Source organism: Saimiri boliviensis, chromosome 17 (assembly GCF_048565385.1).
Source record: "Saimiri boliviensis isolate mSaiBol1 chromosome 17, mSaiBol1.pri, whole genome shotgun sequence".
NCBI lineage: Eukaryota > Metazoa > Chordata > Mammalia > Primates > Cebidae > Saimiri > Saimiri boliviensis.
In genome coordinates, this window is record NC_133465.1 from 22,527,747 (window position 1) to 22,540,900 (window position 13,154).

General features: G+C 45.9%; 1 protein-coding gene across 2 annotated transcripts in view; it reads right to left on the reverse strand.

Annotated features, from left to right (window-relative positions):
* Nucleotides 1-710: 710 nt before the first annotated feature.
* Nucleotides 711-13,154, reverse strand: part of METTL16 (methyltransferase 16, RNA N6-adenosine) — an 84,132-nt gene continuing 71,688 nt past the window's right edge. For both annotated transcript variants that reach the window (XM_039476858.2, XM_039476857.2), the window contains exons 9-10: nucleotides 1,445-1,618; nucleotides 711-1,313 (exon numbers count right to left, since the gene is read on the reverse strand). In XM_039476858.2, the coding sequence (XP_039332792.1) occupies nucleotides 711-1,313; nucleotides 1,445-1,618 (777 nt within the window). The remainder of the gene's footprint in view (nucleotides 1,314-1,444; nucleotides 1,619-13,154) is intronic.

Genomic DNA, 13,154 nt, shown 5'->3' on the forward strand with positions numbered 1-13,154 from the left:
AACAGGCTGGAGGGGGAGGCATGGGTGCATTCTGTGTGCCTCAGTCACACTCGGGAGTCTGGCTTACCTAATTCTGCCTCCGAAGTAAGCAAAACAAAACAGCCATGTGTCAGAAATGTGCCATCTATCAGGTGCTCCCCAGACTGGTCCTTCTTCCTGCTTTGATAAGGTTTCTTTCCCTGACTCCCCACCACCCGCCATGGGGCTGGCTCCCTTCGTGGACTGATGCAAGGTAGGTTCCATCTTGAAGAGTGACCTAGAAGAGGGTACCAGGGCCTCTGACTGGAGGCAGAGAGAACTCCGCTCCTCAAGGAACACCCTTGGGTGACAGAGCATGGCATACTAGGCAGTGCTGCCCGGCCCACACTCCACAAACAGCACTTCTGGCCGTGAAGAAGCAGTCCACAGCTGAGGGGCCCAGCTCTAGCCAGCTTTCAAAGCTTCGGGAGTGTACCGAGGGCCTTCGGTTGTTACAACCACAATTCCTCCTTGTAAACGACCATACTACAACTCCTGTAACTTAAAAAGAACAGCAGCAAGGCGGTGGGGGGAGGTGGGATAGATTCACAGGTTCTAGTTTCTGAAGATAATTCGTGTCAGTGGCCCGTAATGCTACAGATGGACCACTGATGGGATTCCTCCTGCCACCCCACAGCCACTCCAAAGCCAGCTCCTATAAACATGCCTCCAGCTGTGCAAGATGTTTCCAGTTAACTAGCAACAAGCCGAAAAATTTGGTTACGTATGTAGGTGCAAAGCTGGTTCATCAAATCCCTGTTCTGGCCCTCAACCCAATGCATTTCAACTAAGGCATCGTCCACCTCCTTCTTAACATTGATCAAACACTTAAACAGGTACTGCCCAGCCATGCCTGGGAGACGCTTCCCCTTGGTGGCCATGGGGTTGCTGAACTGCTCAGAAGCCTCTTGGTCCTGGGCTCCGTTGCTAGAGCCTTTACAGCTTTCCAAAACCTCCATCTCTCCCTTCTCCTCACTCCTTTCGTCCTCCATGGGTTCTGGGTTTTCCTCCAGGGACAGCGACTCCTGGCTCAGGCCCTGGCCCTCCGCATCAGCAGGCTTGCCTTCCCGCAGAGCAGGCCTGCACGGCGCCCTCTCCTGGCTGTTGCCAGGCTCTCTGGGGGCGGATTTCTTCTCCTCCAAGGCCTGAATGACATCCTCAGGAGCGCGAGGGACTTCTCTCAGCTGTCTCACTCGCTCTCTTTTCTTTCTCCGTAAATGAATCCAGGAGTTTTCTATGGCTGTTAGGAAAAGGCTAACTTCCTCTTTTCCACAGGGAACTCGTTTATGCTGGACCTATTTGGAGGAAAAAGAGCGTTTTATAAGAAATCGCTTTTCCCTTCTTTCCAAACTCTCAATTAATAAAAGAAGAAAGAAAAAAGGGAGTGTTTCTTATGAGGACTTCATTGGTATGGTTAACTGGGTACCTTCAAATCAGTGAGAATCTTTTCAATCCACGTGGTGACGACCACGATGCCTTCCCCCGTCTCGGAGCCCAGAGACGATGCTTTCAGGGACAACTCTTTCATCACGGACGCCAACACCACAAACGTAATGGGTTTCCTTGGTTTCTCTAATTTTCTTCGCTTACTTGGTGGTGACTGAAAGAAAAAGGAAGCATGAGAAAGAAAGTTATCTGAATAATTAAACCTCATGCATTGTAATGACCTAGATGGAGAAAATTTCCACATCTTCTGCCACCAATCATAGAGCACTGAAAACACAAAGGCTTTTGGATGCGTTATTTCCAGCACTTAAAACAAGCCTGCAAGGGGTGGTGGGTCATCCTATCATCCTAGGACTTTGGGAGTCTGTGGCTGGAGATCACTTGAGCCTAGGAGTTTGAGACCAGCCTGGGCAATGTAGTAAGACCTCCCATCTCTAAAAAAATGTTTATAACTAGCCAGCCACAATGGTGTACACCTGTAGTCTCAGCTACCCTGCAAGCAGAGGAGGGAGGATCACTTGAGCCCAAGACTGCCAGGCAGCAGTGAGCTATGATTGTGCTACAGCACTCCGGCCCAGGAAACAGGATGAGACCTTGTCTCTTTTAAAAACCAACCAACCAAACAAAATATAGGCCTGGAGGAGTGGCTTATGCCTGTATTCCTAGCCAGCAATTTGGGAGGCCAAGGCAGGCGGATCACAAAGTCAGGAGTTCAAGACCAGCCTGGCCAATATGGTGAAACTTCGTCTCTACTAAAAATATAAAAATTAGCCAGGCTTTGTGGCGTGTGATTATAGTCCCAGCTACTTGGGAGTCTAAGACAAAAGAATCAATTGATTCCAGGAGACGGAGGTTGCAGTGAGCTGAGACTGTGCCGCTGTACTCCAGCTGGGACAGAGCAAGACTCTGTCTCAGAAAACAAAACAAAACAAAACACAACACACACACACACACACACACACATTTTTTAAATTATAAAAATAAAAACCCCACAAGATAGCAAGATAGTTTTGGCATCTCCCTATTTTACAAAAGGGAAAACTAAGCTACAGAAAGGCTGTCATCGCAGCTGAAGGTCACACAGTAGCTGGTTAGGACTGAACGCCAGACTTCCTTCCAGCTGTACACACTGCCTTTGTTCTGACTATCAGCATGTAACTCCTCCAACTGCTGAACGTCCTTCAGGTACCTGTGGCCCCACAGCAGACCTGCACAACGACTCGTTTCATGGCAACTCGAGGGCCCTGGGGCACTGCATTTTTTGCTGGAAAGAACTGCATGGCATAAAAACCATCAAGTTGTAGTGTGAGTTTATATTTGCTGAGGCTTGAAATAAAGCAGCTGGTGAACCACGGCTGTGAGATCCATGCAAGGAAAGATCAGGGCCGCGAAGATCACATGGGCAGAGGAGGACTACTGAATGCTGAAGCTGGGACCAAGCCAGTGGTGAGCTAAGCACTGCCTTTTAGCTGGGGAGGGTGACACCAGCGCTGATGAGACATTGGATCTGAAAGCTGGTTCCAAGAAAATCATGACTGACATCTCCCACCTATCTCAAGCTTGGAAGGTGAATTGCACCCTACCCACTAGAGGGACTCAGGTTCCACTTGAAAAACCAATGGCACCGTTGTATTGAAAATTTTTTTCTTTAAAGTAAAAACTTTAGTCTGGGTGCGGTGGCTCACGCCTGAAATCCCAGCACTTTGGGAGACAGAGGCAAGCAGATGGATTGAGCTTAGGAGTTTGAAACCAGCCTGGGCAACCTGGGGAAACCCAGTTTCTACAAAAAATACAAAAATTAGCAGAACATGGGGGTCGCAGCTACTCAGTAGGCTGAGGTGGGAGGGCTGTTTAAGCCTGGGAGGTTGAGGCTGCGGTGAGCCCAGAGTGTGCCACTACACTCTAGCCTGGGCAAGAGAGAAGACCCTATCTCGAATAAATAAGTAAATAAATAAATAAACATAAAAACTTTCGGCTAGGCATGGTGGCTCATGCCTGTAATCCCAGCCCTCTGGGAGGCTGAGGCAGGCGGATCACGAGGTCAGGAGTTCGAGACCAGCCTGGCCAACATGGTAAAACCCCATCTCTATTAAAAATACAAAAATTAGCCGGATTTGGTGGCATGTGCCTGTAAACCCAGCTACTCAGGAGGCTGAGGCAGGAGAATTGCTTGAACCCGAGAGGCAGAGGTTGCAGTGAGCCGAGATCGCACCATTCTGCACTCCAGCCTGGGCGACAGAGTAAGACTCTGGCTAAAGAAATAATAATAATAAAAATAAAAAGTAAAAATTTAGCCGGGCGCGGTGGCTCAAGCCTGTAATCCCAGCACTTTGGGAGGCCGAGGCGGGTGGATCACGAGGTCAAGAGATCGAGACCATCCTGGTCAACATGGTGAAACCCCGTCTCTACTAAAAGTGCAAAAAATTAGCTGGGCATGGTGGCACGTGCCTGTAATCCCAGCTACTCAGGAGGCTGAGGCAGGAGAATTGCCTGAGCCCAGGAGGCGGAGGTTGCGGTGAGCCGAGATCGCGCCATTGCACTCCAGCCTGGGTAACAAGGGTGAAACTCCGTCTCAAAAAAAAAAAAAAAAAGTAAAAATTTTCTAACTGGCATTTTAAAAAATGACTCTGGTTGCTGGGAGCAGAAGCTTGCACGTGTAATCCCAGCCGCTTGGGAGTCTGAGGTGGGAGGATCACCTGAGTCTAGGAGTTCAAAGCTTCTGTGAGCTATGATCACACAATTTGCACTCAAACCTGGGTGACAGAGTGAGATGAAAAGACTCCTGGCAGGGCACGGTGGCTCACGCCTGTAATCCCAGCACTTTGGGAGGCGAGGCAGGTGGATCACTTCAGGTCAGGAGTTTGAGACCAGCCTGGCCAGCATGGTGAAACCCCATCTCTACTAAAAATACAAAAATTAGGCAGGCGTGGTGGTGGGCACCTATAATGCCAGCTACTTGGGAGGCTGAGGCAGGAGAATCACTTGAACACAGAAGGTGGAGGTTGCAGAGCTCAGATTGTGCCACTTCACTCCAGCCTGGGTGACAGAAGGAGACTGTGTTTCAAAAACAACAAGAAAAAGGATAAAAAAGAGAAAATACCAAGTCAGGTTTGAAGATCTTTTTCTGCTAAAAGGAATGTGATGACTGTGCTACGGATAATTCCAGTTCTACCTGGCAACACTGACAGAGCACACACAGAGCTGCACGCAGGCAGGAAGGCAGGCAGGCACGCACGCACGCACGCACGCACGCACACACGCACGGTAGGTTCCAATTACTGGGTGAGGTCCTCTAATAACCAGCAGCCTCACACTGCATACATACACAGCAACCTAGCCAATTTATTCTATGCTAGGAAACTTTTAAGAAAGAATAAAAAACAAAGGGAGGGTGTGCGTGTGTGTGTGTGTGTGTGTGTGTGTGTGTGTAAGAACCTGCTCTTGAGAAATGAACAGTGGACTCTAAGACCTGTCTGAACCTGAGCTTGTTCAATTATGTTTCAGACAAGATGAGACAAATCCATATTGACATTAAGACAGTCATATTGTTACTACTCAATCATCCTGCATGAGAAACGTAACTTCTAGTCTACTGAGAGCCTAATGCTTTGCAGTAAGGAGCTTACAATAAGAGTATTAAGCTGGGGAAGAAGAGTATTAAGCTGGTGTGTGGGAGGATGATGGGGGCCGAAAATCAGATTCCCCATTCCCTGTTCCAACATCCAAGACTGTGTCCGTGGACAGCTTACAGCAACCTGGCCCTCCCCGACAGCCCACCTGCACTGCAAAGGCTATCTTCAAGTATGGCTACAAGGGCGGCCCTCCCTATCTCTTCTCACAGAGGTAGTAATCATTTTGCTCACAGATTCTGACCGGTCAAGTGAGGCTATTGCCGTTTCTCATTTGTCACGCTAAAGCTGACCTTTTTCCAAAAATAAGTACGGTCTTTCTCCAAAAGTAAGGATGGTCTTTATTATTTCTACAAATTAAAAGGAAGAAAATACATCTTTACCAACCTTACAAGAACCCCATCAGGGACACTTTCAGAGTTCCGAGGGAGTCAGAAATCACAAAATAGACGATTACTACCTGGTTATCTTAGGACTAAATGAAAACTTCCCCATCTCAAATATGGCTCCTTCACTTGCATCCTTACCAAGGATTCCCATATACAATGGTCCATAAATAAACCTGGTATTTCTGGAGATTGCTTTTAAAAAGAAATTTTTTAAAAAATTTATTTTTACTTTTTAAATAAAGAAAAGGTCTTGCTATATTACCCAGGCTGGTCTTGAACTCGTAGGCTGAAGCCCTCCATTTGCCTCAGACTCCCAAAGTGTTAGGATTACAGGTGTGAGCCACCACACCACCTGCATTAGGAAAATTTCTAATGAACTGCTTTAATATGTACGTGCACACACACGGTCTCAGGATTGTCTTGAATATAGTTTTGCTCTACTGTAGAAAACAGACATTGAAGAGACAGATAATTTATACTCCAGGGGTTCTCAAGCAAGGTTTTCAGTGATGGAAGATTAACTTCTATATGGCTTACTGCAGTTGATCAGTCCCCCTCTTGTTTATAATGAAAATTCCTAGTGGGCAAGGTCACAGTAAAATACAGGATCAAGTTCTAAGAAATTAATAGTTAAATTCAACACCACAGGTCACAAACACTAGTACACAGAAGCTGTCAGTTTTCCCCTAACTGAAATAATCTTATTTTGCTAATATGCTTGTAATTGCAAACCACAAATATTTTAAATGAAGAGTGCTATACTCAACTGTCATAATCTAGATTAGCAGGCAAGGCAAACATAAATAATTCAGCATTTTAAAGTCTACCCCCAAAATCAATCATTTACAGTGGCTAATCCAGTTTAATGCAAAGAACCAGAAGGTGAATTTATGACTGATTTTCGATTTGAAGATGCACTACTGAAATTACAATGTGAAAGAAGTCTGGTGAGGAGTCATAGGTCCCAGAGGATACAGGTTTTATATCTTTTGAATTCCAAGTAGTCAAGAAATGATAATCAACAGGGAGGAGCTGCAAGTGTTAAAAACATGGTAGATCACAGAAGCCATAAATCAGGCATGTGTGCACGCGCGCGCGCGCACACACACACACACACACACACACACACCCCGGTTCTTAAATTTTAAGATATCCTATCTCAGGGTTGTCTACAAATTTCTTGTCTTTGTGTACACAGTTGTACTCTGTCACCCAGGCTGGAGTGCAGTGGCATGATTATGACTCAGTGCTCCCTTAACCTCCTAGACTCAAGTGCTTCTCCCAACTCAGTCTCCTGAGGAGCTGGGACTACACGTGCATGCCACCATGCCTAGGTAATTTTTGTATTTTTTTTTTTTTGAGACGGAGTCTTGCTCTGTCGCCAGGCTGGAGTGAAGCGGTACAATCTCAGCCCACTGCAACCTCCGCCTCCCAGGTTCAAGCGATTCCCCTGCCTCAGCCTCCTGAGTAGCTGGGACTACAGGCGGGCGTCACCATGCCTGGCTAGCTTTTTGCATTTTAGTAGAGACGGGGTTTCACCATGTTAGCCAGGATGGTCTCAATCTCCTAACCTTGGGATCCACCATCTCAGCCTCCCAAAGTGCTTGGATTACCACGTGAGCCACCACGACTGGCAATTTTTGTATATTTTGGTATTTTGCCATGTTGCCCAGACTGATAAAAATTTAAATCTCGCTTTAATTTCTGGATCTCAATGGTGTAATCGACCAAGAAACGTTCATATGTGGTGTAGCGTGACACAGATCAGTGAGGCATATTATATCTGCAAAGCTCTGTTAACCAAGGCTAAGGAAAAAAAAAAAAAAAGCAGTCACAGGCTGAATGAAATAATTAAAATCTCTCTAGCACCTGCAGGCAGAGAAGAAGAGCCATTCTACAGAGAGATCTGATGAGCACGAAGCCACAGCCTCTTTGTTTTGGCAAAGCAACTTCTACAAAAACCTCAAGGGGAAAAGAGACAGAGCAGAGAGGAGAACCCAGTGTATAGGCTGTTTTTGAAAAGAGACAGGGGCTTACAATGTTGCCAGGCTGGCCCTGCACTCCCCGGCGAAAATGATTCTCTCCACTTCAGCCTCCCAGGCAGCTGCAATTGCAGGTGCACATCACCACACCTAGCCCACTTCTTTCATCTTAATCGGATGGTCATTTTTAAAAATGTCCTGAAATCATCCCCAGGATTAGGTAAAAACAGTAAAAAGTAAAAACAGCAAGTGGAAGAAAACTTATTGCACAGTGCTACCTATTTAAGAAGGAATGGTTATAAATACGTATGTGTATTTCCTTGATTTGAAAAAATGGGCCGGGTACGGTGGCTCTCACCGGTAATCCCCACACTTTGGGAGGCCAAGGCAGGTGGATCACTTGAGGTCAGGAGTTTGAGACCAGCCTGGCCAACGTGCTGAAACCCCATCTCTACTAAAAATACAAAAATTAGCTGGGTGTGGTGGCACGCAACTGTAATCCCAGCTACTCGGGAGGATGAGGCAAAGAACTGCTTGACCCAGGAGGCAGAGCTTGCAGTGAGCCGAGATCACACCACTGCACTCTAGCTTGGGCAACAAGAGTGCAACTCCATCTCAAAAAAAAAAAAAAAAAAAAAAAAAAGGTAATTCCTAGCTCCGCTGAAGAAGCCTAAAAACAATGACTAACCCAGTACCTTATCTAGTGCCCAGATAAACACCTTTAAATACTATTTCTAGTAAAATAAACCAGGTCTCTTGGGAGAAATCTGAAATCCGAGAGAGGAAAAAATGTGAGCCTAGAGCAACCTGTGATACCAGAAAGCTAACAAAGACTACAGTGGATATGATAAAAGACTCAGGCCAGGCATGGTGGCTCATGCCTATAATCCCAACACTTTGGAAGAACAAGGTAAGAGGATCACTTGAGGTTGGGAGTTCAAAACCAGCCTGGCCAACACAAGTGAAACCCCATCTCTACTAAAAATACAAAAAATTGGCCACTTGAACCTGGGAAGCAGAGGTTGCAGTGAGCCAAGATCACGCCACTGCACTCCAGCCTGAACAACAGAGCAAGACTCCATCTCAAAAAAAAAAAAAAAATCACTCATGAGCCATTCTGATAAATTCTCCATGACTGTACCTCAGTAAAGATACTAAGTGTAATGATTTGAAAAATATCAAAATAACGTAATCCAGCAGGGCACAGTGGCTCATGCCTGTAATCTCAGCACCTTGGGAAATCAAGGCAGGAAGATCATTTATATTGTTGTGAAGGTGTTGTGAGCCCAGGAGTTCAAGACCAGCCTGGGCAACCCAGTAAGACTTCATCTCTATTTAATAAATAGAAAAATGTAATCCATGGGTTCGTAAGATGCTACAAAGGAAAACCAAATCACCCTCTTTGGTCACTTTTGGAATATGCTGGGGAACCATCAAACCATTTTTTTTTTTTTTTTTTTTTTTTTTGAGACGGAGTTTCGCTCTTGTTACCCAGGCTGGAGTGCAATGGCGCGATCTCGGCTCACCGCAACCTCCACCTCCTGGGTTCAGGCAATTCTCCTGCCTCAGCCTCCTGAGTAGCTCGGATTACAGGCACGCACCACCATGTCCAGCTAATTTTTTGTATTTTTAGTAGAGACGGGGTTTCACCATGTTGACCAGGATGGTCTCGATCTCTTGACCTCGTGATCCACCCGCCTCAGCCTCCCAAAGTGCTGGGATTACAGGCTTGAGCCACCGCGCCCGGCCCAAACCATTATTTTTAAAACTGATAAAGCAAAATAATCATTTATTTTATTTTATGGGTTTTTTTTTTTTTTTTGGAGACGGAGTCTCGCTCTGTTTTACCCAGACTGGAATGCAGTGTTGCAATCTCGGCTCACTGCAACCTCAAACTGCTTCTCACCTCAGCCTCCAAGTAGCTGGGACTTCAGGTGTATACCACCACTCTGGGCTAATTGTTTTTTCATACAGACAGCTCTGCTCTACCTAAAAATATGCTTCTATCTGTATTTAAAGTTGAATTATCAACTTTAGACAGTTTCAGTTGCCTTAATTCTGTTCTATTCAGATATATTTTTAGAATTTTTTTTTAAATTGAAATATACCTATAGAAAAGCATATCAGTTATAAACTAAGCCTTAAGAACTTATTTACCAGGAGTGAGTAAATTCCCAATTCCCTCCTGCTCAGGACCCTGATTTCTATCACAATGGGTTGTGCCGGTCTGCAGTCTTCAGTATCGGACTCCTTTCATGTAAATTATTCAATTATTATTATTTTTTGAGATGGAGTCTCACTTTGTCATCCAGGTTGGAGTGCAATGGCGTGATCTCAGCTCACTGCAACCTCCACCTCTCAGGTTCAAGCGATTCTCCTGCCTCAGCCTGCTGAGTAGCTGGAACTAACTACAGGCATGTGCCATCATGCCCAGCTAATTTCTGTATTTTTAGTAGAGATGGGGTTTCACTATGTTGGCCAGGTTGGTCTCGAACTCCGGACCTCAGGTCATTCACCTGCCTCAGCCTCCCAAAGTGCTAGGATTACAGGTGTGAGCCACTGTGGCCAGTCCTTTCATGTAAATTATGGGTATGGGATTCATTTATATTGTTGTGAAGGTGGGTTCAATCACTGGAACAGAATCACTGTGTAGTTTCCATCTTCTGAATACACTACAACTTATTCACCCTTTCTACTATTTAGAGACATCTGAGTTGTTTCTAGTTTAGGACTATTATGAATAATGTTGCTGTGAACATTCTTGTACATTTTGGGATACACGTGAATACATATTTCTGTTGGATATAAACTTAAGAGTGGAACTGCTGGGTCACAGAGTATGAGCAAGTTTCGCTTTCGCAAGTCTTCCCAAAGATATGCTCTCCTGAATGTTACCAGTTTACACCCAGCAGCGTGTGACGGGATCAGCAGTTGCTCTGCGTCCTTGTCAACACTAGATGGTCTAACCAGGATGCCATTATGTTTTTAATTTGCATTTCTCTAATAACTAATGAGATTTAACACCTTTTTTTTTTTTTTTTTTTGAGACGGAGTTTCGCTCTTGTTACCCAGGCTGGAGTGCAATGGCACGATCTCGGCTCACCGCAACCTCCGCCTCCCGGGTTCAGGCAATTCTCCTGCCTCAGCCTCCTGAGTAGCTGGGATTACAGGCACGCGCCACCATGCCCAGCTAGTTTTTTGTATTTTTAGTAGAGACGGGGTTTCACCATGTTGACCAGGATGGTCTCGATCTCTTGACCTCGTGATCCACCCACCTCGGCCTCCCAAAGTGCTGGGATTACAGGCTTGAGCCACCACGCCCAGCGAGATTTAACACCTTTTAAGGTATCTGTTGACTCAAAAAAATAAGTAAAATGCCTGTGAATCATGCAGTGTATTTAATTCTGCATTTTTGGGAACAGACAGTTTAAAATTACATTTAAAACATATTGGCCAGGTGCAGTGGTTCAAGCCTGTAATCCCAGCACTTTGGGAGGCCGAGGTGGGTGGATCATGAGGTCAAGAGAGCGAGACCATCCTGGCCAAGGTGGTGAAATCCCGTCTCTACTAAAAATACAAAAAAAAAAAAAAAATTAGCTGGGCATGGTGGCGTGTGCCTGTAGTCCCAGCTACCCAGGAGGCTGAGGCAGGAGAATTGCTTGAACCTGGGAGGCAGAGGTTGCAGTGAGCCCAGATTGTGCCACTGCACTCCAGCCTGGTGCCTGGCAACAGAGCAAGAATCTGTCTCAAAATAAATAAATAAATAATAATAAAACATATTGAATTAACCTGTTTTTATGATGTATAAAATAACTATTTGTCATACTTTGTAGAAATAAAAATGGAGCATGTAATAAATACAGGGTATCTTCTCAGAAGGTCAATGTGACTCAACAGGCTGGGCGCGGTGGCTCAAGCCTGTAATCCCAGCACTTTGGGAGGCCGAGGCGGGTGGATCACGAGGTCAAGAGATCGAGACCAACCTGGTCAACATGGTGAAACCCCGTCTCTACTAAAAATACAAAAAATTAGCTGGGCATGGTGGTGCGTGCCTATAATCCCAGCTACTCAGGAGGCTGAGGCAGGAGAATTGCCTGAACCCAGGAGGCAGAGGTTGCAGTGAGCCAAGATCGCGCCATTGCACTCCAGCCTGGGTAACAAGAGCGAAACTCCGTCTCAAAAAAAAAAAAAAAAAAAAAACCAATGTGACTCAACATTAAATTAGTTTGCATTTTAGGCTGGGCGTAGTAGCTCATGTCTATAATCCCAACACTGTGGGAGGCTGAGGCAGGTGGATCACTTGAGCACAGGAGTTCACGACCAACCTGGGCGACCTAGGGAGATCCTGTCTCCATAAAAGTAATCCAAAAATTAGCTAGGCATGGTGGCACATGCCTGTAGACCCAGATACCAGGGAGGCTGAGCAGGGAGGATCACATGAGCCTGGGAAGTTGAGGCTGCAGTGAGCCGTGAGCATGCCACTATACTCCAGCCCTGGCAACAGAGTGAGACCCAGTGTCAAAAAAAAAAAAAAAAAAAATTAAGCTTGGTGGAGTTATTTATAGCCTATCACTCAAGGTCATCGCCAAGGTCTGATTTTTCACAAAAAAACTTGCAACTTCTGACGTACATGGGTTAATGGTCAGAGGAGGAATCTCCAGGCAGAGGGATTAGAGAGCCATAGCTCAACATTGCTGGAGCAGCAAATGCAGGGGCAGGTGGGAAGAAATGGTGGGAAATGATAATACGATATATTTTACTGAGCACTTACTACATACCAGGCGCTATGTTAAGTACCTTTAATCCTCAAAACAACCCTATGTGGTGGGTGCTATTATTATTCCCCACCTTACAGATGAGGAAACTGAAGTGTAGTGAAGTCAGGTCCCCTGTTCTATGTAAAGCCAGATAGGGACCAGCTCACGAAAGGCCTTTCCCACATCTGTGCAAGAGGGTTTTGGTGTTATCCACAGTACCTCAGTTAAACAAAATACCAATGCAAAGCATGTCACAAGGAAGTTTGTGCAGAATACAGATAACTGAAAGATAAATGCGGTGGAGGCCAGAGGAAGGGAGAGATATCTATGTTCTATGGGCTGAATGGCTGAGGGAGCTTTATGCAAGTAAGTTGGAACTGGTCTGGGCTGCAGTGGAGGAAGTCAGAGGGAAGGGTGAGAATGGGGTGTGAGCAAAGGTTGTAAGAAGTCAGCTCTGACTCTGGCACCATGGGAAAGCTGTGGAGGCAAATGGGGTAGAGATGGGACAGTCGGGAAAACTGAGAGCGACTAGGACGGAAGGGAAAGTCAAGATAGATCTGGCAGTCCCAAGGAGCCAGACAAGGATGTATACTTCATCCTGTTAGCAGGAGCCACTCAGGAGTGGGCGAACAGGGTGCTGACCACAGGACGAATCCAAGTAACTCTGAGATGAGAGGCTGCTGCCATGGTCCACAGCAAGATGTGAGGGCCAACACGAGCAGGTTCCGGCCAGGCCAGGAAGAACACAGGACCACGGCAGGCCGAGTATCAGAGTGACGTTAAGTGCCCAGGCTGTGAAATCAGACTGATCTGGGTTCCAACCTGACTTTCTGGAGCCTCCTGTTTCCTCGTCTATCAAGTGGAGATAATAATACCATTTACTTCACTCAATTGCTGTCAGGTTGAAATAAAATGAGAATATAATGTATGTGA